At 45.2% G+C, this 20809-nt stretch overlaps 1 protein-coding gene across 4 annotated transcripts in view; it reads right to left on the minus strand.

Annotated features, from left to right (window-relative positions):
• Positions 1-20809, minus strand: part of st3gal2 (ST3 beta-galactoside alpha-2,3-sialyltransferase 2) — a 461264-nt gene that overhangs the window by 2744 nt on the left and 437711 nt on the right. For all 4 annotated transcript variants that reach the window (XM_041191558.1, XM_041191556.1, XM_041191557.1 and 1 more), the window contains 2 exons: positions 8506-8551; positions 5256-5375 (listed from right to left, as the gene is read on the minus strand). In XM_041191558.1, the coding sequence (XP_041047492.1) occupies positions 5256-5375; positions 8506-8551 (166 nt within the window). The remainder of the gene's footprint in view (positions 1-5255; positions 5376-8505; positions 8552-20809) is intronic.

A 20809-nucleotide genomic window follows, 5' to 3' on the forward strand; every position in this document is an offset into this window, starting at 1 on the left:
TAGATGTCGTGTATTCAGATTTCCCAAAAGAAATTTGATAAGGTGCCCCATAGAAGGTTACTGTACAAGATAAGAGCTGGGGTAATATATTTGCATGGATAGAAGATTGACTAACTAATAGGAAACAGAGTCAAGATAAATGGGTAATTTTCAGTTGGCAAACTGTAACCAGTGGAGAGCCACAGGGATCAGTGCTCAACTATTTGCAATCCATATTAATGACTTGGTTGAAGGGATCGAGTGTATTGTAGCCAAATCTGCTGACAATCCAAAGTTAGGTAGAAAAACAAGTTGTAAGGAGGACACAAAGGCTTGGATTTTCGTCCATGAGTTGGTTGCGCAGAGTCCGGAGAATTCCCAGCTCCGTGAACTCTACTTTTAAAAATGGCTGCCTGGACATCAAATTTTCAGTCCTGCGAGGCAGGCTATAATGTATGGTGGGGCGGGCGACCATGGAAGTAGTGAGGCGAGGCTAGGAGGGGAGGTGGGCTGGGTAGAAGGCTTGCCTCGTGGCTCTGGCACTTTGTCCAAAAATTTTTAAAGGAGAATAAAACATAAAACATCCCTCCAGCCCTCACACCCCTTCATCCCCCACACACTCCCCATGCCCAATCCATGCCAACCCATGCCACCTTATTCACTGTACCCACATCCCATGGTCCCTCATATGCTCCATGCCAACCTATGCCCCTGTGTCCACACCCCACGGTCATTTACAATCCCCATGCCAACCTACTGCCAACTCATGCCAACCCATGCCCCATCACCCTTTACCCTTATGCCTATCATGCCAACTCACCCAGTATCCACAATGGGTAGACCTCAGGACCCATGCATAGATGAGATAAAATAAAGTTCTAAGTGTCTGTTAAAGACTTCACTAAACACTGTCATTCATAAAAAGCCATTTACTGCACTTACATTCCTTCAACTACATAAAGCCTTAAAAAACATTTCATTCAAGTGCACAATCCCTTATAACAACAGGCATTGGAAATCATAGTCCCACTTCAAAGAGTATATAACCACTTGTAGCTGTCAATCAAACTGTGAAATGGCAGGCACCTTACTGTGATAATGGATGGTTGTGAAATCAGCCATGCAGCGGTAGTCCAGTAATGGAAACCTTCAAAGGTATGTCAACAGACAGAGTGAAATAGCAAGCAATTTTTTTTAACACTCCAGGCATTTTTTTCAAAGGTTTAAAATGTTGGACTTTTAAATGCCTTGACAGTTTAACAGCATCCTTTGACAGATGCTTTTGACAGTTCCTCTTGCCGATTTTGACAGGTCCTCTTGACAGGTCCTTTTGACAGCTTTAACAATTGATTTTGAAAGGTCTGTTGACAGTTCCAATGAGCTTGACAGTTAATCAGTTTATGCACTTATTACACACATTCATGCCTAATTTTAACAATTCTAAAGGGCACCTTACTTCTCCCAAAGGACACCTGACCTCCCCCAAAGGTGTCCTGGGACCAGATCCAATGGGGTACCTTATCTCTCCAAAGGGATACTCTAGCTATACAAAGAAATGCACAAAGTTCAGACCTCCTCTTACCAGGTCCACTCTGCACACTCCTGGGGCACAAGAATCTGACTTCACTACAGGAAGTTGTTGAGTTAAATGGCCAGCTGCCTCCGTGAACTGCGCAAGTGCGAAACATGAATCGCCCCCATTCCTGCCCCCGCAGAAATGGGAAGTGCTATATTCAGGAGTGGGACTTACCATTTTTGAGCACTTCTGCCATTTTCATCACAATGGAAAGGCTTTCCATTGTGGTGAAAATCTGGGCCAAAGAGTCTACAAAGGGATATTAATAGGTTAAGTGAGTGGGTAAAAAATTGGCAGATGGAGTATACCATGGGAAAATGAGAGGTTGTCCACATTAATGGGAAGAATAGAAAAGCAGAATATTATTTAAATGGAAAAAGACTACAGAATGCTTCAGTACAGAAGAATCTGGGTGTGCTTGTACATGAATCACAAAAGTTTAGGGTGCAAGTAATTAGGAAGGTAAATGGAATGTTGGCCCTTATTGCAGGGGAGTGGAGTATAAAAGTAGGGAAGTCTTGCTACAACTGTACAGGGTGTTGGTGAGACTGTGGCTATAGTACTGCATATGGTCTCCCTACTTAAGGAGGCAGTTCAGAGAAGGTTCACTAGATTAATTCCTGGGATGAAGGAGTAGTCTAACAAGGGAAGGTCAAGCTTGTTGGGCTGATACTCATTGGAGTTTAGAAGAATATAAGATAATCTAATTGAAACATAAGGTTTTGAAGGGGCTTGACAGGGTAGATACATGGAAAATGTTTCCCTCTTGGGGGAATCTAGAACTAGGGGGCTTAGTTTCAAAATAAGGGGTCTCTCATTTAAGACTTAGACGAGGAGGAATTTCTTCTCTCAGAGGGTAGTTAGTGTTTGGAATTCTCTATCCCAGAGAGCAGTGGAGGCTGGGTCATTAAAGTCAAGGCTGAGTTAGACAGATTTTGATGTGCAAGGGAGTCAAGGATTATGGGAGGCAGACAGGAAAGTAGAGTTTTCTCTTTATTCTTTCATGGGATGTGGGTGTTGCTGCACCAGCATTTGTCACCCATCCCAAATTGCCCCAGGACTGAGTGGTTTGATAGGTCATTTCAGAGGGATATGAATCGCCCCCATTCCTGACCCCGCAGAAATGGGAAGTGCTGTGTTCAGGAGTGGAACTTACAATTTCAGGCCATTTCAGAGGGGATCGCAATTAGATTAGCCATGATCTTATTGACTGGCGAGGCTGGCTCAAGGGGCAAAGTGGCCTACTTCTGCTCCTACTTCTTATGTTGAAGGGTTCTCTTGCCTCACTTGTGTAGTTGTCCCATGTTTGAACCTTATCCAGAAATCCCCAGGTAATACAGATGGGGCGGAGCCTGGCTGAGGAGAACGTGTCCTGATTCCCACCCTGCTGTTGCTGTCGTCCCCAAAAGGATTGAGATTAGGAAATTACACAGTGAGATATCATTGGTACAAATCTGCTTTCTACACTCTGGCAGTGTGTGCCAGATTTACAAGTACCACACGGTTGTAAATACAACAATACTTTTGTTTAAAAATATAAATTCTGTTCTTAGCTTGTTAGTCTAACATGACTTGTATTATGTGATATGCTACGTCTGTCAGCAGTGTTTGATTGACCACTGTCCATATCTTTTGCACTGATGTGTTGGGCTCCTCCATCATCGAGGATAGGGATATTTGTGGAGCCTCCTCCTCCAGTGAATTGTTTAATTGTCCACCACCATTCATGCTTGGATGTAGCAGGACTGCAGAGCTTAGATCTGATCTGTTGGTTGTAGGATTGCTTAGCCCTATCAATTGCTGCTTATGCTGTTTGGCATGCAAGTAGTCCTGTGCTATAGCTTCACTACGTTGACACTTCATTTTTAGGTATGCCTGGTGCTGCTCCTGGAATGCCCTCCTGCACTCTTCTTTGAACCAGGGTTGATCCCCTGACTTGATGATAACGGTAGAGTGGGGCATATGGATATAGGTTATGTTCAAGTACAATTCTGCTGCTGCTGATGGCCCACAGTGCCTCAAGGATGCCTAGTCTTGAATTGATAGATTTGTTCGAAGTCTATCCCATTTGGCACGATAGTAGTGCCACATAACACGATGCAGGGTATCCTCAATGTGAAGCCGGGACTTTGTCTCCAAAACATCTGTGCATTGGTCACTCCTACCGATACCGTCATGGACAGATGCATCTGCGGCAGATAGGTTGGTGAGGATGAGGTCAAGTATGCTTTTCCTTCTTGTTAGTTCCCTCACCACCTGCCACAGACCCAGTCTAGCAGCTATGTCATTTAGGACTCGGCCAGCTTGGTCTGTAGTGGTGCTACTGAACCACTCTTGGTGTTGGACATTTAAGTCCCCTACCCAGAGTACATTCTGCGGCCTTGCCACCCTCAGTGCTTCCTCCAAGTGGTGTTCAACTTGGAGGAGAACTGCTTCAACAGCTGAAGGAGGGCGGTATGTGGTAATCAGCAGGAGGTTTCCTTGCCCATGTTTGATCTGATGCCATGAGACTTCATGGAGTCGATGTTGAGAACTCCCAGGGCAAGTCCTTCCCAACTGTTTATCACTGTGCTCCCACCTCTGCCCTGCTGGTGGGACAGGGATGGTGATGGTGGTGGTGTCTGGGACATTATCTGTAAGATATGATTCTGTGAGGATGACTATGTCAGGCTGTTGCTTAACTAATCTGTGAGACAGCTCTCCCAATTCTGGCACTAGCCCCCAGGTGTTAGTAAGGAGGACTTTGCAGTGTTGACAGGGCTGAGACTGCCGGTTGTCGTTTCCGGTGCCTAGGTCGATGCCGGGTGGTCCGTCCAGTTTTATTCCTTTTTTGTGACTTTGTAGTGCTTTGTTACAACTGAACGCTTGCTAGGCCATTTCAGAGGGCATGTAAGAGTCAACCACGTTGCTGTGAAGCTGGAGTCATGTGTAGGCCAGACCAGGTAAGGACGACAGATTTCCTTCCTTGAAGAGTATTAGTGAACCAGATGGGTTTTTACAACAATCGACAATGGTTCCATGGTCGTTGTTAGACTTTTAATTCCAGATTTTTATTGAATTCAAATTCCACCATCTGCCGTGGTGGGATTCGAGTCCCCAGAGCATTACCCTGGGTTTCTGGAACACTAGTTCAGCGCATGCCATAACCTCCCCATAAAGTCTTTTGACATTTCTCTCGGTTCTGAACTGGATACAAGATGAAGTTAGTTACAAAGCAGGCAATCCCTCTCCACTTTAACCCCTCTTCCTCCATCAAGTTTTTCTTGTTATCTTTTATCAAAACTACTTTTCCCACTGATTTGCTGTCTGCTCCTCCTTTGTTTCAGATATATTTTTCCACATATTTTTCTTCCTTTCAGATTGTTGATAGAAACAGTTATCATAATCTTACTTTCATTCATCCCCAGGACTTCAGACTGTGGAACCTCTTACCTGCCTCAGCTTTTTCTTTGAACAGTCTTCAATCTTTAAAATCAAGCTTGTCATCATCTAATCTTCGTCTCCAGATATATCCCTATTCATGTTCAGTATTCACAACAGTGAACTGTGAGGTTAATGACTGAGAGGATGTAACAAAGAGGCCGATTAAACTTAATCCTCTCTCCTCCAATATTAAGGGTGTTGTGCATTTTGGCCTTTGACCCTTCAACTTGGCCTCTCAATTGAAATTACAGTTCCTGCTTTAGACTGCAGCACTTACCTCATCACAGATATGGAGAGCAAAAAACAGGACCAGCATTCCAGTGGACGGATATCTCCCATGATGTTCTGTCCACTTGTCATGGATATACTTGAAAAATGCTGGGTTGTAGATTTGCACCTGAGTGAAGATTGGGGGTCAGACTTTAAACAGCAGTTTTTAAACAGTTTAACCGTTGAAATCGGGGGTCAGACTTTAAACTGCAGTTTTTAACCAATTTAACTAGTGAAGACCCGGGGTCAGATTTTAAACTGCAATTTTTAACCAATTTAACCAGTGAAGATCGGGATCAGATTTTAAACTGCAATTTTTCACCAGTTTAACCAGTGAAGATGGGGGTCAGATTTCAAACTGCAATTTTTAACCAGTTTAACCATTAAGATCAGGGGTCACACTTTAAACTGCAGTTTTTAACCAGTGAAGATCAGGGGTCAGATTTTAAATTGCAATTTTTAACCAGTTTAACCAATGAAGATTGAGGGTCAGACTTTAAACAGCAAATTTTAACCAGTTTAACCAGTGAAGATCAGGGGTCAGGTTTTAAACTGCAGTTTTTAACCAACTTAACCAGTGAAGATCGGGGTCATATTTTAAACCACAGTTTTTAACAAGTGTAATTACTGAAGGATGAATATACTTTTATTTTTCCTTTTTTTTCCCTGCCTTCTCTGAAGTCTGAGTCTCCTGCACGGATGCAGTTCCACAGGTGCTGGTAGCTGTCCAATGCCTTGCCCAAGTCACTCTTCATATGTCAGGTTATTCGCCCAAACAGGGCATCAGAGATGAACTCGATGCTGTCCTCACCTGAAGCCTACACAGGCAGGACACTTTCCATCCGGGATCATTGGATCAGAAGTGGGAACCCTGGCTGGCTTTCAACTCACAGGCATAGTGGTGCGGAGGCCTTCCTGCCATACGCTGAGATCAGATGCCTCAACATAAACTGGGGATGAAACTCTGCTTTAAACAGCTCCACTGAGTGGTGAATTTAGCAGCACACCATCAAATGAAATACTTCATCTTCAGATTGCTGGGCATTACTAAGTCTGGTAATACAGAGTGATTTGCTCACATTTATTGGGGACTAGTGGTACAACAGAGAATGAAACAGTTCCTCAACATCAAGGATCATGATTTCAAGCTAGCTCAAAATGATGGGATGAAAGTTTTGTCTAAGTGCTGTGGGAGATTCTATATGAAATGAGCTTTGGCATTTTCAGCCTAGCTTTTAGATTGTGGACCTAAAGCAAACTTGGCAAACAGGAACTTGGCAATCTATTTCATAGAGGCTGATAATTAAAATGTCGATTTGTGGGGAAATTCAGGCTGATGCAGCAGAGACACTGAGATAACGCTGGAACTAAGACAAAATAAGGTTGATTTTCCACTTATCACCTGGGCATTAAACCAGTACTGTTGATTGGTTCCCTGCTTTTCAACCAACTGATTTGGGTTGTTTCTTTGGGGATGGCCAATTTAATGTGCAGGTGGCAAGCTGAAAGTTGAATCTATGTTGGGAAGAGCAGAGGGAGCTTTGCCCTGCCTTTGGCTTGCAATATAACTGATCAATATGATGGATGGCACACTACCAGCAAGGAAGTATGTGTGCTTAGTCACCTACCTCATTTTGGACACTTTGGCACCCATTTTACACTTTGAAATTTGGTGGTGCGGGGGTGCGGTTGGCACATCAACCAATTTCTAGACCATCTTTTCAAATTCAGCTCAGGTTTCAAAACATTCATTGTCTAAATATCCTATCTGTTGTTTAAAGGTGATAAGCGAAGTCGATTTGGTCAGTGGCAATACAGTTTTGAAGGATGTAAAGGTACTGCTAACATGGCTTTAGATTGTCACTCTCAGAGAAAGCAGCTCAAGGAAATAGTGAAAAGGTACCGTTCAGGGCACTGAATTGTACTGAGGATTAACATTGCCTTTTTGATTCTCTGATCTATGTTTAAATCCAGGCCAGTCGGATAATATGGAATTCTGACCTGCAAGGTGTTTGACGGCTGCCAGTGAAAACGTTTCTGCAAATGCCTTACTAAGGTCAGGAGCTTCCTTTTGTGAGATGAAATTGTTACAAAATCCCCAGCTCTGGGTGTACACTGGGCTGCATGCATTTAGTGGATGGGAATAGAAGCAGATCAAAGTACAGTTTTTTTTAATAAATATAATTGTTCCATTACTAGGTCCTTCACATGTAGATTGTCTCCCAAAATGCTGTTGCCTGTAACTAACCATTCCGTAATACATAGAAATTCATAGACTTAACCATTACTTGCTTAACCAGGATTAGAATCATAGAACGTTAAGGCATACGAGGAGGCCATTCAGTCCATCATGCCTGTGTCACATGAAAAAGAACTATCCAGCCTCATCCCTGTTTCCAGCTCTTGGTCCATAGCCTTCTAGTTTACAATACTTCAATTGCATATCAAAGTACTTTTTAAATGGGCTGTAAATTTCTGCCTCTATCACCCTTTCAGGTAGTGAGTTCCAGACCCCCAACCTCTGGGTGAAAAGATTTCCCCACAACTTCAATCTAATCTTTCTGCCAATTACTTTAAATCTATGCACCCTTGTTACTAACCTCTCTGATAAGAGAAATTGGACCTTCCTACACACTCTGTCTCGATCTATCAACTTTAAACACCTCTATTAAATCTTCCCTCAGCCATCTCTGTTCCAAAGAAAACATATGATGATTAATACTGTGCCTCAGAACTTTTTCCAATAATTTTCCCACCACTGCGGTCAGGCTAACTGACCTGTAATGACTTGGTTTATGCCTTTCTGCCTTTATAAACATTGGTATAACATAAGCATTCCTTTGGTCCTCTGGCACCACACCTTCGGCCAGAGAGGATTGGAAATAACTGCCAGAGTTTCCACCATTTCCTCCCTTGTTTCTTTTAACCGGCTGGGATACATTTAATTCCAGCCTGGCAGTTTAACTATTATCAATGATGTTAAACTGCTTAATATTTTCTTTCTCACTATGTTTATCCCAATGAATATTTCATACTGCTCCTCCTTAGCTACAATGTTTGCATTGTCCCTCTCCTTTCCTGAAGCCTATATTAGATTCAATGAAACCTGGTTATAATCATTCCAAAATTTTCTCTGCTGGCACCAACCATTCGGGTATAGTTTGGAGCCTCAAGTCCTTCCAATAATTACATCCAGCTGCACCTTATTTTTGTCACCCAATGTCCCAATAAAAATGCAATACTAGACTCTGACTCACCTTGTCTTTATCCACCCGTAGAAACTGTTTGACAGGTGCATAGGTGCTGCAAATAAAAGAAACACAGACAGGTCAAGAGAAGCTGAATCCTGAATCTCTGAAGAAGAGGTTTTTATTAAAAAGTGCCCCCAGTTTTCATCATCCTATAAGTGCTGACTATTGTTAGAGCTGTTCTGCTGGAACTACCAGCTCTCTGATACCTTAATCAAGTGGCCATTCTTCATGTGTGGGCTGAGATAATGAGTGTCAGCAGGATATTTGACTGTGGATGGCATCACAGTCAAGTTCAATCTTGTCTTCACCCATTACCTATACACCAGTGTTTCCCACGACAAAGCACTCAGTGCTGACTGGCAATGGAACCTGTGCCCCTCTGGTCCGTGTGACTTCTTGCTATATGCACCAGGTCAGTGGAGGAAGGCACTGTACTGATGCCAAAATATTACTGTTTCCAGTGAAACAGGGGGAATAGAAGATTAACAGCTCTAATTAAATAGGCAGCTTGAGAAAACCAGCAGTATGAATGGAGAGCACTGTTAGGGATAGGAGTCATTTGGAAAAACATACTTGTCTTAGGAGAGCCCGTATGTGAGTCACTGTAGCAATTAAAGCATACAGGCCCTGACAGACAGTATTTGGGTGATTCTGGACCAGATTCAGTCTAGATTTTGAGCGAATTTAAGCCAAGTGCCCACCTCTAGCCTTGATCATGCCTAGTTAGAGGACATAGCAAAAAAATGGCAGGGATTTTCTGGTCCCGTTCGTGGCAGACGTCATGGCAGGTGGAAACAGAAAAGAATGTAATGAATAGGAACAAGAGGAGAGCATTCGGCTCCTCGAGCCTGTTCTGCCATTCAATAAGATCATGGCTGATCTTCTGTTTCAATTTTCACATTGTCATCTAACCTGATAACCTTTGATTCCCTTGCCTAACAAGAATCTCTCCACCTCTGCCTTAAAAAATATTCAGTGACCCCGCTTCCACTACCTTCTGAGGCTGAGAGCTCCAAAGTCGCACAACCCTCTGAGAGAAAAAATTCTCATCTCTGTCCTAAAAGGGCAACTGCTAATTTTAAAACAGGTCTGAACTCACCCACAAGAGGAAACATCCTTTCCACGTCTACCTTGTCAAGGCCATTCAGGATCTTGTATACTTCAATCAAATCACCCCTCACTCTTCTAAACTCCAGTGGAAACAAGCCCAGTCTGTCCAACCTTTCCTCATAAGATAACCCATCCGTTCCAGATACCAATCTAGTAAACTAACGTGAGAATGCCAAAAATTGGTTTTATGTCATTGTAAAACCAGGTCATGATTTTGTGCTCCAGCTTTCAATGGCGGGCCGGGTTACCCACCGTGGCAATTCTGGAATGTAATTTCAATACATTTGCATTTCATTATAAGGACCCCATGCCGGAATAATCTCCCCTCGCTGGATCATCCCGGCACATCGGCATGCAATTAGAATGATGTGTTTCGCAATGGTACATAAGCGACATGAACCTGGCAACCTGCACTTCACTCGTGGCTTTGAGGTTAGTTTGGTGACGCTGCATCACTCACAAGAATCAGCACCAGGATTCGCAGGCAGCACCACATTGCTTTCAGGGGGTTGTCACAGGCAAGTCTCCACCTACCAGACCAGTGGTAAGGCAAGGGTATCTTTTAATGGACTGTAGTGCTACGGCTGTACTGGGGAAGGAGGAAACTGGCCTTAGGCAGGAGAGTGGACTGAAGGGCAAGGGCTCTAACTGGGAGGTATGAGTTGGGAAGATTGCACTCAGACACATGACTGGGGGGAGGATGCTGGGGGGTTAGTGTCCTCAGCACCAGGATGGGGAGAGAGAATGTTACAGATTAACAGAAACCACTTGGGGCCAGAATGGGAGCTGCACTGAGTGAAGAAGCACTTCAGTTTACATTATTGAGCTCGCAAAGACTGTCCTTGTCCTAGTCCAGGGAGAGGGAGGGCATGTCAGGCCAGTCTCAGTCACACCCAGCAGAGTGTTGCTGTAACATTACGCGCCTTGGTCCGTGAGGTTTCTTGCATCACACTGGGCCGCAGGTGGCACACTCAGTCAGGGGAGGCATCTGCAGCCTACAGATGGGGAAAAGGCATTGTGGGGGTATCCAAGGATGCGGCTAATGACGCCTGTGCAGCGGCCTCAGACTCCAGCAGAGAGAAGGTACAACAAAGCTCATGCCGCTACCCGAGCATAGGTGGAGGATACCATAGACATCCTAAAGATGTGATTCCAATGCCTTGCAGATCTAGTGGAGCACTCCAATACAGTCACCAGAGGGTCTCACGGATTACTGTGGCTTTCTGTGTGCTGCATAACCTGGCGCTGCAAAGAGGGGTGGACTTGTCAGATTGGAGAAACTGCACATCTCCTCTAATTAGGAGGACCTCTAAGAGGATGAGGGTGATGAGTTCGAGGAAGTCGAGGCTACAGGGGAAGAGGCCACAAAATGGGCCAGACGAGGCAGGCATGCGCATGAGGCCCTTATTGCCACCAACTTCACCAGGAGGATGACATGTTGTGGGGAGTACCCTCTTGGACAAGTGCCCTCCATCATGGGTCAGAATGAACACCACCGTTGCTATTCCTCTCATTTCACCCATGCACTTCAATATGAAAGTGAATAGTTACACATCAGGCTCACATTGTCCTGATCCTTTGAACGATGATGAACCTTCGGCAGCATGTGTCGAAGCTGAGACGAGGTGCTAACTGGAGAATGGTGACCCGACATCAGGTGTCAGGAGGTGCTGCCTCTTCAAGTGTCTCTCCAGCATCCCAGTCGCAACGGCAGCTTACAAGAGGCAGGAGATGTTGCATGATCCTCAGTGAGCTCATAACTGTATGCCTTCAATCTGACAAGGCTCCTCAAGGAGATCCATCTATTGCAACAGAACAATGCACTCTATGTAATATCAATGGTGAGTTAGATAATTCACACAAGGGACAAGGCAGCCAATGACATTCCGCTGCTGTGGATCCATTTAAAGATGACTCAGGCGCCTGTGCTGCAATCTCCTCAATCCCACTGACACCCGGCACTCTCAGTTAGGGATCCTGGGCTGTATTTATCCTCAACGTAATATGGATGCAGACCACCTGAGCATGATGACATCAAACACTTGCCTTCCAGACATAAAAATGCCTTCTCTTTAATGCAGACATTGTGCCCTCATGACTAGCCCTGGCCCTTGTCAAGTCAAAATGCTCAGGCACCATGAAGCCCTCAAGGGCACATGTCAGTGCTAATAAAGAGCACACTTCAGCTTCAGTACATCCTGGCTCCCATTACTCCTCTCCACATTGTCTAAAGCAATCATGTGCGCTTCCAGAGCATGCTCAAAGGCTCTATTGCCCACCAGAAATCATTATTTGGAATCAGCATCAGTGACCTTGGCGAGTGCTTAGGTGAGGGGATGCACAACGTTGCATCCTGACTTTGTGACGAGAGCCCTGTCCTTGCAATAGACACAACTACAGGGTGAGAGATGCTCAAGGTTAGATGTTTGAGTGCCAGGACAATAATGAGGCAGAGCTTCGTCAACTTGAGGTGGCAAGGTCCTCCTACTTAATGATGAGCTTAGCAGACGTACACTCTGAAAGTGGAAACGCGGTTGGCTGATAGCAGTGCACACAAGCTCTGAATATAGGCTCATAGCATGAAAACACTGCCGAGAGACAGTGAGCACATGGGCCAAAATTTTACATGATCGGGCAGGCGCATTCAGTCCAAATGGACATGAAATTACGCGAAAGGACATTGGGCGTACGCCCTGACATCATTGTGCATGTGAGCAATATTGAGGTCGGTGGCGTGTGCGGGAGTCGGAGCCATGCCTACCGGTAATTAAAGGGCTAATTAAGGCCCTTAAAAACCCTATTGTCCATGATTTTACATTGCCTGTGCGATTTCACACTTGTCGCAAGGGCAAAATGGACAGGCGGACAGCCCGGTTTTAACAAAACCTCATACAAGTGTGGGATGAAATGTCCAGGGTGAAATATAATAGAAGAGATATCTGGGGACCGACGATTTTTGAGTTCTGCTGTCATATGCTTGAATGCGTCGAACAGACACAGTTTGGTGTATTTTTTTCTTGTAATTTAATCTGTCTGCAACAGCTGTCTGCCTTCAGGGAACTCGCTAGAAATGCCCACCTGCACCCTCATTTTTGTTGGTGCCCGCCCTCTTCCCACTCCCCTTGGCAGCACTAATTGGCCAGCCAGCGTGAAATTGCGTTCGAGGGCCGGTCGCGGGTGGAAGCGCATTTTGCATCTGCTTCTGGACCTGCCTACTTGGCATGCACGCCAAGCGTGAAATTCAGGTCATGGAGTTGCACGACATATGATCCTTCTTCATGTATGAACACAACACTTTCATCTTTCATGAATGCAGGTGAGATAGGAGAACACCTCTGCCTCGATCATACACAGCCAAGAATAAACATGACTTGACTCTGCTAAGCACGTGAACGGGGTTTGTTCCAAAGCACACTTGACATTAAAGTTGAGGCATCATTGATATCGAGAATGATCTGGAAAAGGGCCACACACCGTGGTGATATGGAATCACACTACATAGATGAGAGGCCCATGCTAGCGACATTTGCTTAGGCAGCACCTTCCAAACCCACGACCGCTACCACCTAGAAGGTCAAGGGCAGCAGATAAATGGGAACACCACCACCTGGAAGTTCCCCTCCAAGTCATTTACCATCGTGACTTGGAAATATATTGCCATTCCTTCACTGTCGCAGGGTCAAAATTCTGGAACTCCCTCACTAACAGCACTGTGGGTGTACCGGCACCATATGGACTGCAGTAGTTCAAGAAAGCAGCTCACCACCACCTTCAGGGCAACTAGGGATGGACAATAAATGTTGGCCCAGCCAGCGAAGCCCACATCCTGTGAATGAATAAAAAAAAGAATCAGCGATAAGTGTGTGGAGGCACCATGGTATCACACCTAATTGAAAGCAACACAGCTCATCATAAAAAGGAGGCATACACAAGAGATGTGAAATGGGTGCGATTCTACTTACATTTGTGTACATTATATACATGTTGTGAACACCCGTGCTATGATTGTGCTCCTAAATCTTTTTAACTTTCCCTGTTTCCCTGGCATCCACAGTGGAGGTGGAGGCAGCCTGCTGATTGCTATGCCCTATTGTGTGCGATGACTTTGGATGGTGTTCTCTCGAGGGCCGAGAGCTGGAGGGCCCCAGCCTGCTTTGGGTGTCCGGCTGTGGGGGACCCTCCTCAGCTTATGGATCTGGAGGTGATGGGGCCACAGGGGGAGGGGACTTGCATCAGCCAGAGACCCCTGGAGTCACCTGGATGGATGGTCCTGGGGTGTGCAGCTGCTGGTCCTCCTCCCTATTGGTGCTCGAGGGCCCCTGGCTAACTCCTTGAGCAGAAGGGGTAGCTGGTGTGAGATAGAGGTGCCCCGTACCCTGCTTGACCTCACATGGCCACCAAGGGCTACAGTGATGTAGTGCTGCTCCTGCATAGACCATGTCCTGGACCAAGGTCTACATGTCACTCAGCATCCGACCAGTGTTGACTCACTGAGTTGGCATGCCCACACAATCATCTCAGACTGAAGGTGGAAGAACTCCTCATCGTCTGTTGCAATCTGAGGAACGCTTCCATGATGGTCACTGCAGCTCCAGCAACTGATTTAGGATTGGATCCAGAGGCTCATCATCTGACTCGGACTTAGCAGAATCCTGGCCTCCAGCAGTTCTCCGAGTGCTGGCAACCTTGGATATTCCTTCTTCTGCTTGCTGTGGACCAGATCGTGTGCTATGTTCAGTAGATTGTGACCCCGAGCCTGCTCTAGAACTAGGTCAAACCGAGATGTATGTCCTGCGCTGGCGGAGGGTGTGGGTGAGCACTGTGTTGGGTTTTCTGCTGTGGTGTCCTCATGTTCCTCATCCAAAGTGTTGTTGGTGCTGGAGCTGAGAGCCTGGCTTGTGGATGCGCTCGGAGCTTTCCTATGTGAAAGAAAGGAGAGATAATTAGTGCATGGTAGTCGACTCTAAATCAGGACAATGCTCTCACAGTATGGTTGTCTGAAAGCTGAGCTGGTGCAGGATCCCCAGCCACCTCACCATCGGTGCAGGCATGTCCAATGTCCTCTCTAGTTGTCTCTGTGACTTGGTTTTTGAATTGAGAGAGGACCTCGACTTCTAGCACTCAACCCATGATCTGAGAGCTCTCCTTGAGATTATGCATGAGCCTGTCCTGACGAAAGTCAGATGGAGAGAATGTGAGCAAGATGCATGCCAGGGCATATGACAAGGATGCCTGGCATGTGTGGGTGGTAAGTGGAGCCATGGACGGACTGAGGACGCAAGTTCCAGAAGAGATGAGGCCAGATAGAGATGTAAAGGCATGTGTGAGAAAGTGAGTGGTGATAACCTTGAGCTGGCAGTGAGTGAGATGCCAGTGAATATGTGATGGGCTTGTGAGTGTCTGTGTTGAGAGTGATGAGATGGTTGACTTATCCTGGTGACACAGATGAGATCATTCATCCTCTTCCTGCACTGGTTGTCTGTCCTCTTCTGTACTGTGTTGGCACTGACCACTGCTGCCACTGCCTCCCAAGCCGAATTGGTCTCTTTGCCAGACCTCCTGCAGACAGAGTGGGGATAGAGGACATGATGGCGTCCTCGACTGTGCCTTGCAGGTGCTCCAGTGAGGCATCATTGAATTTGGGGACTGCCATCATCTTGGGTTTCAAGGCCACGTTGTCAGTGGAACAGTCCTGTGCTGCAGACATTGAGAAGGCCATGACCAGCTGCAATTTAAACATGGTGCCCGGAGTGAGGAAGCGATGAACTGACAACAGGGCGGATGAATCAGAGATCACCCGCCAGTGGTCCAGTATGTTTCCCATGCCTGCATAATTAATATAGTGGGGAGCAGACGATACAGTGCAGAAAATCACCATTGTCGTTTTTCAGGCCCACTCCTGCACTTAGAGCAATGGGGGGAGAATTCCACCTAATGGCTATCCCTTGCAAACTTCAACCAACCAGGGTTAGACATTAGAATGATAAGGAGTTATGATTTGCTCCCTTGTGATTTCTCCTCCTCTATCCACTCCAGATGCTGACTGTTTCAGGATAGTTCCAGGATGAAATTAGTCTTCCTGCAAGTGGTTATTCCTCCTCTGTGAATGTAGTCTGTCAAATGTTAGTGTGGTGCTAACCCCCATTGTTCCCATCCCCAACAATTGGACCAGTAAGAGCAATCCCCAGGTCTTCACTGCTGCAGCAGCCCATGAAACCACAACCTGGAATCCGTGCCTTTACTTCAGCGATGTCACTTTCTGCTCACATTCACAAACCGACAAGAAGAAGGACTGTTAAAAGGCAGGAGTTTTGATGCTTGGCAGTTAAATCAAATCATTGAAAATGTCCATCTGTTTTGTGTCATTAATTGATATTCATAAATATGCAAATTATGCATTTGGAACGTAGAATTGAGGTACTTGAGCTGAAATATGCAGGAATGAAATGATTTGTGAAGCAACATAAAGTATGAATTTATGCTTAAGTATAATATTTTAATGTTAATTATATGGTGGGCTGTATTGTCTTGTGACAGAAAACAATATTCATGGTACTAATGTTTATTATACAGCCACCTGTAAAGACAGTCACTGTCCTTCTCCATTTTCTCACCTCTTCTCCTCAAGGCACTGAATCTGGATAGGCAACAGACCTCAAGTAGTTTACTAAAATGGTCATGAATTATAGAAGACTCTAAACAGCGAATTTTGATCGGCTGTTTGATTTTGTAAGCATCACGGTCGAGCTGTGCTCACATTAAGGTCTATACATAAGCACTTTCCAGAACGTGATTCTTAATAGTGATTGGCATCAGAAACCCTGGCTGATTTGCTTCTCCCTATTGTAACACCCCAGCTGCTGCCAAGCTAATATGAACCAACTTGAGGGCTGTGGCTCAGTACCACACAGGTTGGCGCATCTGTCCATTGAGTTGCACATTGAAAGCTTAAACATTTAACCTGTTATGGAAATGTTTTTGTGACATCACTAGTGTTGCAAGTGAACTTACTAAAGCAAGGAGACCAAACAAGCCAAGTAAAACTGTCCGTGCACTCAGCCATAATAAGAATAAACATCACAATGGCGTTACATGCAATACTTAACAATCTGGCAAGGTCACTTTTAGTTTAATTATGTATATAAAATTGCACAGAATTTTACAGCGCAGAAGCAGGCCATTCAGCCTAATTGGCCTATACCAGTGTTTATGGTCACAAAAACCTCCTCTCATCCTACCAACATAACCTATTAAATTCTCTCTCATGTACTTAACCAGCTTTCCCTTAAATGTATCTTTGCTATTCACCTCAGCTACACCATGTAGAACTTGTTATCACATTTTGAATAAAGAAGTTATTTGTAAGGAACTTATTCATGGCATTTTGTCTTTCATTTTGTTGATAGAATTCAAAATCCTTCAGGTTAGCAAAGGAAAATTAATTGGCCAGTCAACCTAGTCCATTCTTTGTTTTAGAAGGATAAGAGATGCTGAGGTTGAAATGTCGTCCTGTTCGGAGTTCCCCTAATGACCTTGCCCCATTTCATTTTAAAATTCTCATCCTTGTTTTCAAATCACTACACGGCCTCATCCTTTCCTGTCTCTGTAACCACTTTCAGGCCCACAACCCTCCACAATTTTGCACTCGTCCAATACTGGCTTCTTGTGCATCCCTGATTTCTATTGCTCCACCATTGGTGTCTGTGCCTTCAGTTGTCCAGTTCTTAAGGTCTGCAGTTCCCTTCCTAAATCTCTGCCCCTTTTCTTCCATTGGACACTCTTTAAAACCTACCTTTGTTACCTGTCTTCATGGGCAGGATTTTGTCTTCGGCCACTGGATCCAATGGTGACCCGGAGGCCGGTTTGAAAGTGCCCCAGCCCCTGGAAGGCTGCCATGGAGGACATTCCCTGAGCTAGCACTATGGACCCAAGTGCAGCTGGACACAGCAGGCAGGAGAGCAGGTCGGGTGGGCACTTGGCCCCGTTTCTCTGATGAGTGCCTCGCTGTTCTCCTGGAGGAGGTGGTTGCCAGGAGGGACATCTTTGTCCCAGGGATGGGAGGAGGAGGCCACCACGCCTCACCAAGAGGGCATGGGGAGGAGGTGGCAACATTGGTCAGCACCCATGATATGGTGCAGCGCTCCTCAGTGCAGTGCTGGAAGTGCTTCAATGACCTGCTGTGCTCAGGAAGGGTGAGTACCATGTTGGCATGGGTCAGTGTGCAGTTGTGTTAAGGTCTGGCAGTGCCCCCCCATGACCTCAGGGGTGCTAGAGTCTGAGTGCCAACTGCCATTCATGCAGAAGCTAGCCAAGGGGGTGAGCCAGGTATTCCTCACCAGGGGTTGGCTAGGCTTCAGTGGTGCTGCACGTACAGAGTGGACTAATCAATGCTCCTCTGTTGTTGGAGGAGAAAATGGCCCACAACAATATAGAAAGGTCATGGACCGGCAGAGGTCCCTTTAGCCTCCTAATTCTCTCGAGGTACGAGTAAGACGCCCTAGAGCTCGAGAGCCCCACATGCAACTGGGTGTGGAGAGGGGGCGGTGCCAGGTGAAGATAAGAACGCAGTGCACAAAGGGACACTTGCCTGACGTCTTCGCACAATATTTTACTCCTGTTCAGGTTGGGTGCGCGCCTGCACTCAGGATGAAAAATTCTGCCCCATATTCGTTGGTCAGTATCAAATTTTGTTTGATAACACTCTACTGAGCCATTCTGGAATGGTTCACTATGTTAAAGGCACTATATAAACGCAAGTTGTTGTTGGTAAAAGTTGGAACATAAGTAAGCATTCAGCCCCTGAGCTTGGACTTCCATTTAATGAGATCAAGACTGGTAGGTTCCTTAACTTCATCCACCTGCCTTAATAAATTTAGTCAACAAAGATTTCAGATTTGGCATGATAAATTAGCTAGCATCTACTGCTTTTTGTGGAACAGAGTTCCATACTTTTATCACTCTGCATGAAGTGTTTCCTAACATTATCCTAAATAGTCCAGCTTGGATTGTAAGGTTATCTCCCCTTGTCCGACTCTAGTGGAAAATAATACTCTTTATCTAACCTATTAATCCCTTTCAAGTCTAAAAATTCTCAATTTAATCACCCCTTGACCACCTACATTCTAGTGAATACAAGTATAATTATGTAATCTTTAAATTCTAGCCTTTATAACTAGAGGGCTAACATTCCATTAGCCTTTTTGATTAATTTTTATACCTGATTAATATATTTTAGTGATCTGTGTACCTGGACTTACATTTTTTTGGACATTCACGTCGCCATTTAAATAAAATTCAGGTCAATCCTTCTTTGTTCCAAAGTAGATGATACCACATCTACTTGCAATGAAATCCATCTGCCAGTTTTGTGCACTCACTTAATCCATCAATGTCTCTTTTAAATTTTATGCTGCCGCCCATGCACCATGAATCTATGTGATATTGGCAAAGTTATCCAAGTCATTAATAAATATACATTTATGCAATGACCAGCTGAGTCTCCAGCACAAATCCTTTTGAGGCACAACTAGTCACTTCCTTCCAATTCAAGTTACGTCCTTGTTCTGTCTTCTATTACTTAACCAATCCTCTAAGCAAGTCTGTAATTTTCCTTCAATTCTGTTACTTTAAATTTTAGCCAGCAGTTTCCCATCTGGAGCCTTATCAAATGCCTTCTGGAAGTCCATATAAACACATTCACCGGCATCTCACTCACTGCCATCTCAAGAGACATCACCACTCACTCTTTCACACACACCCTCATATCTCCAACTGACCTCATCTCATCTGGAGACCTACCAGACCAGCCGTAAGGCAGGATGGCTTTTCAACAACTGCAACTAGGCTTTCAACTAGGGTTTGCTTGGGAATGGGTGAGAAGTGGCCTCAGGCAAGGAAAGAGGCTGCAGGACGAGGGCTATATTGGGGAATGGGGGTATCCTCAGATGTGTGTGGGGGAGCATATGTTTATCTGTGCAAGTTGCCTCAAGATGGTGAGGGCTGAGGAGGCAGTCTCCAGAGGAGATGAGGCCAGATAGAGATGTGAGGGTGTGTGTGAAAGAGTGAGTGGTGATGTCTCTTGAGATGGCAGTGAGTGAGATGCCAGTGAATGTGTGATGGTCTTGTGAGTGTGTGAATTTAGAGTGATAAGGTGGTTGTCTTACCCTGGCAGCATGGATTCATCCACTTTCTGCACTGGATGGCCAACCTCTTCTGTGCAGCACTGGCACTGATCATCATTGCCACCACCTCCCAATCAGGAGTGGCGAGATTGCTGACCTCCTGCGGCCAGAGCGGAATGGGGGACATCAAGGCGGGCCTCCAAAAGGCATTCCAGTGATGGGTCACTGAGCTCTTCCTGGCTCTCTGGGCCATGTCTTCACTGGAGCAGTCCTGGGCTGCAAGCATTGAGAACTGAGTGCGCAGCTGCAATTTAGATATGGCACCTGGAATGAGGAAATGGTGAGGTAACAGCATGGTGGGTGGTTCAGAGGCCACCCACCAGTGAGACGGCTTGTTTCCTTTGGTTGCATAATTAATGAGCTAGGAAGTGAACGATACAGTGCGAAACCCCACCATTGCGACCGGCAGGTAAAATGCCATTTTTCACGCCCACTATCGCAACTTAACGCAAATCTGGGGCGATTCCGCCCTATGGTTAAAGATTCTGTAATTTCCTCATCTACTTCCTTTAAAACCCCACGGTGGAAATCATCATGTCCTGAGACTAATCAGTCTTTCATGCCAGTTTTTTTTTCAAATATGGTGTCTTTGAGAGAGAAGTGATTGGAGCCACTCAAGGGGCGACTATTCTTTTACTTCCTATATAACTCTTAACTGCCCACCATCCAGTCAGCAGAATTGCTGAAGGGCTTAATGTTATCTGACCAAGTACATTTCCTGTCTATACACACCAGTACTGCCAATTTTGTTATTGAGCTCGATCTTAAAAAGCAGGGTTAACAATAAATTGAATGAATAATACACGTTTACTTTTAGTAGAGGGGCAGTAAATTCTGCTTTTAATGGAAGAGGAAATGATGGCTGATTGCTATCATGCTATGGTATAATGTAATTAATGTTCTTTGAGGAATTAGTGCCACAGATTAATGTCGCTAATAACAAGGTCTGCATCCAGTTCAAATTGAGAAATCAAATATTTTTATATGAGGGGAGTGTTGCAGAATATGAAGCGTTTGTT

Source organism: Carcharodon carcharias, chromosome 7 (assembly GCF_017639515.1).
Source record: "Carcharodon carcharias isolate sCarCar2 chromosome 7, sCarCar2.pri, whole genome shotgun sequence".
Lineage (NCBI taxonomy): Eukaryota > Metazoa > Chordata > Chondrichthyes > Lamniformes > Lamnidae > Carcharodon > Carcharodon carcharias.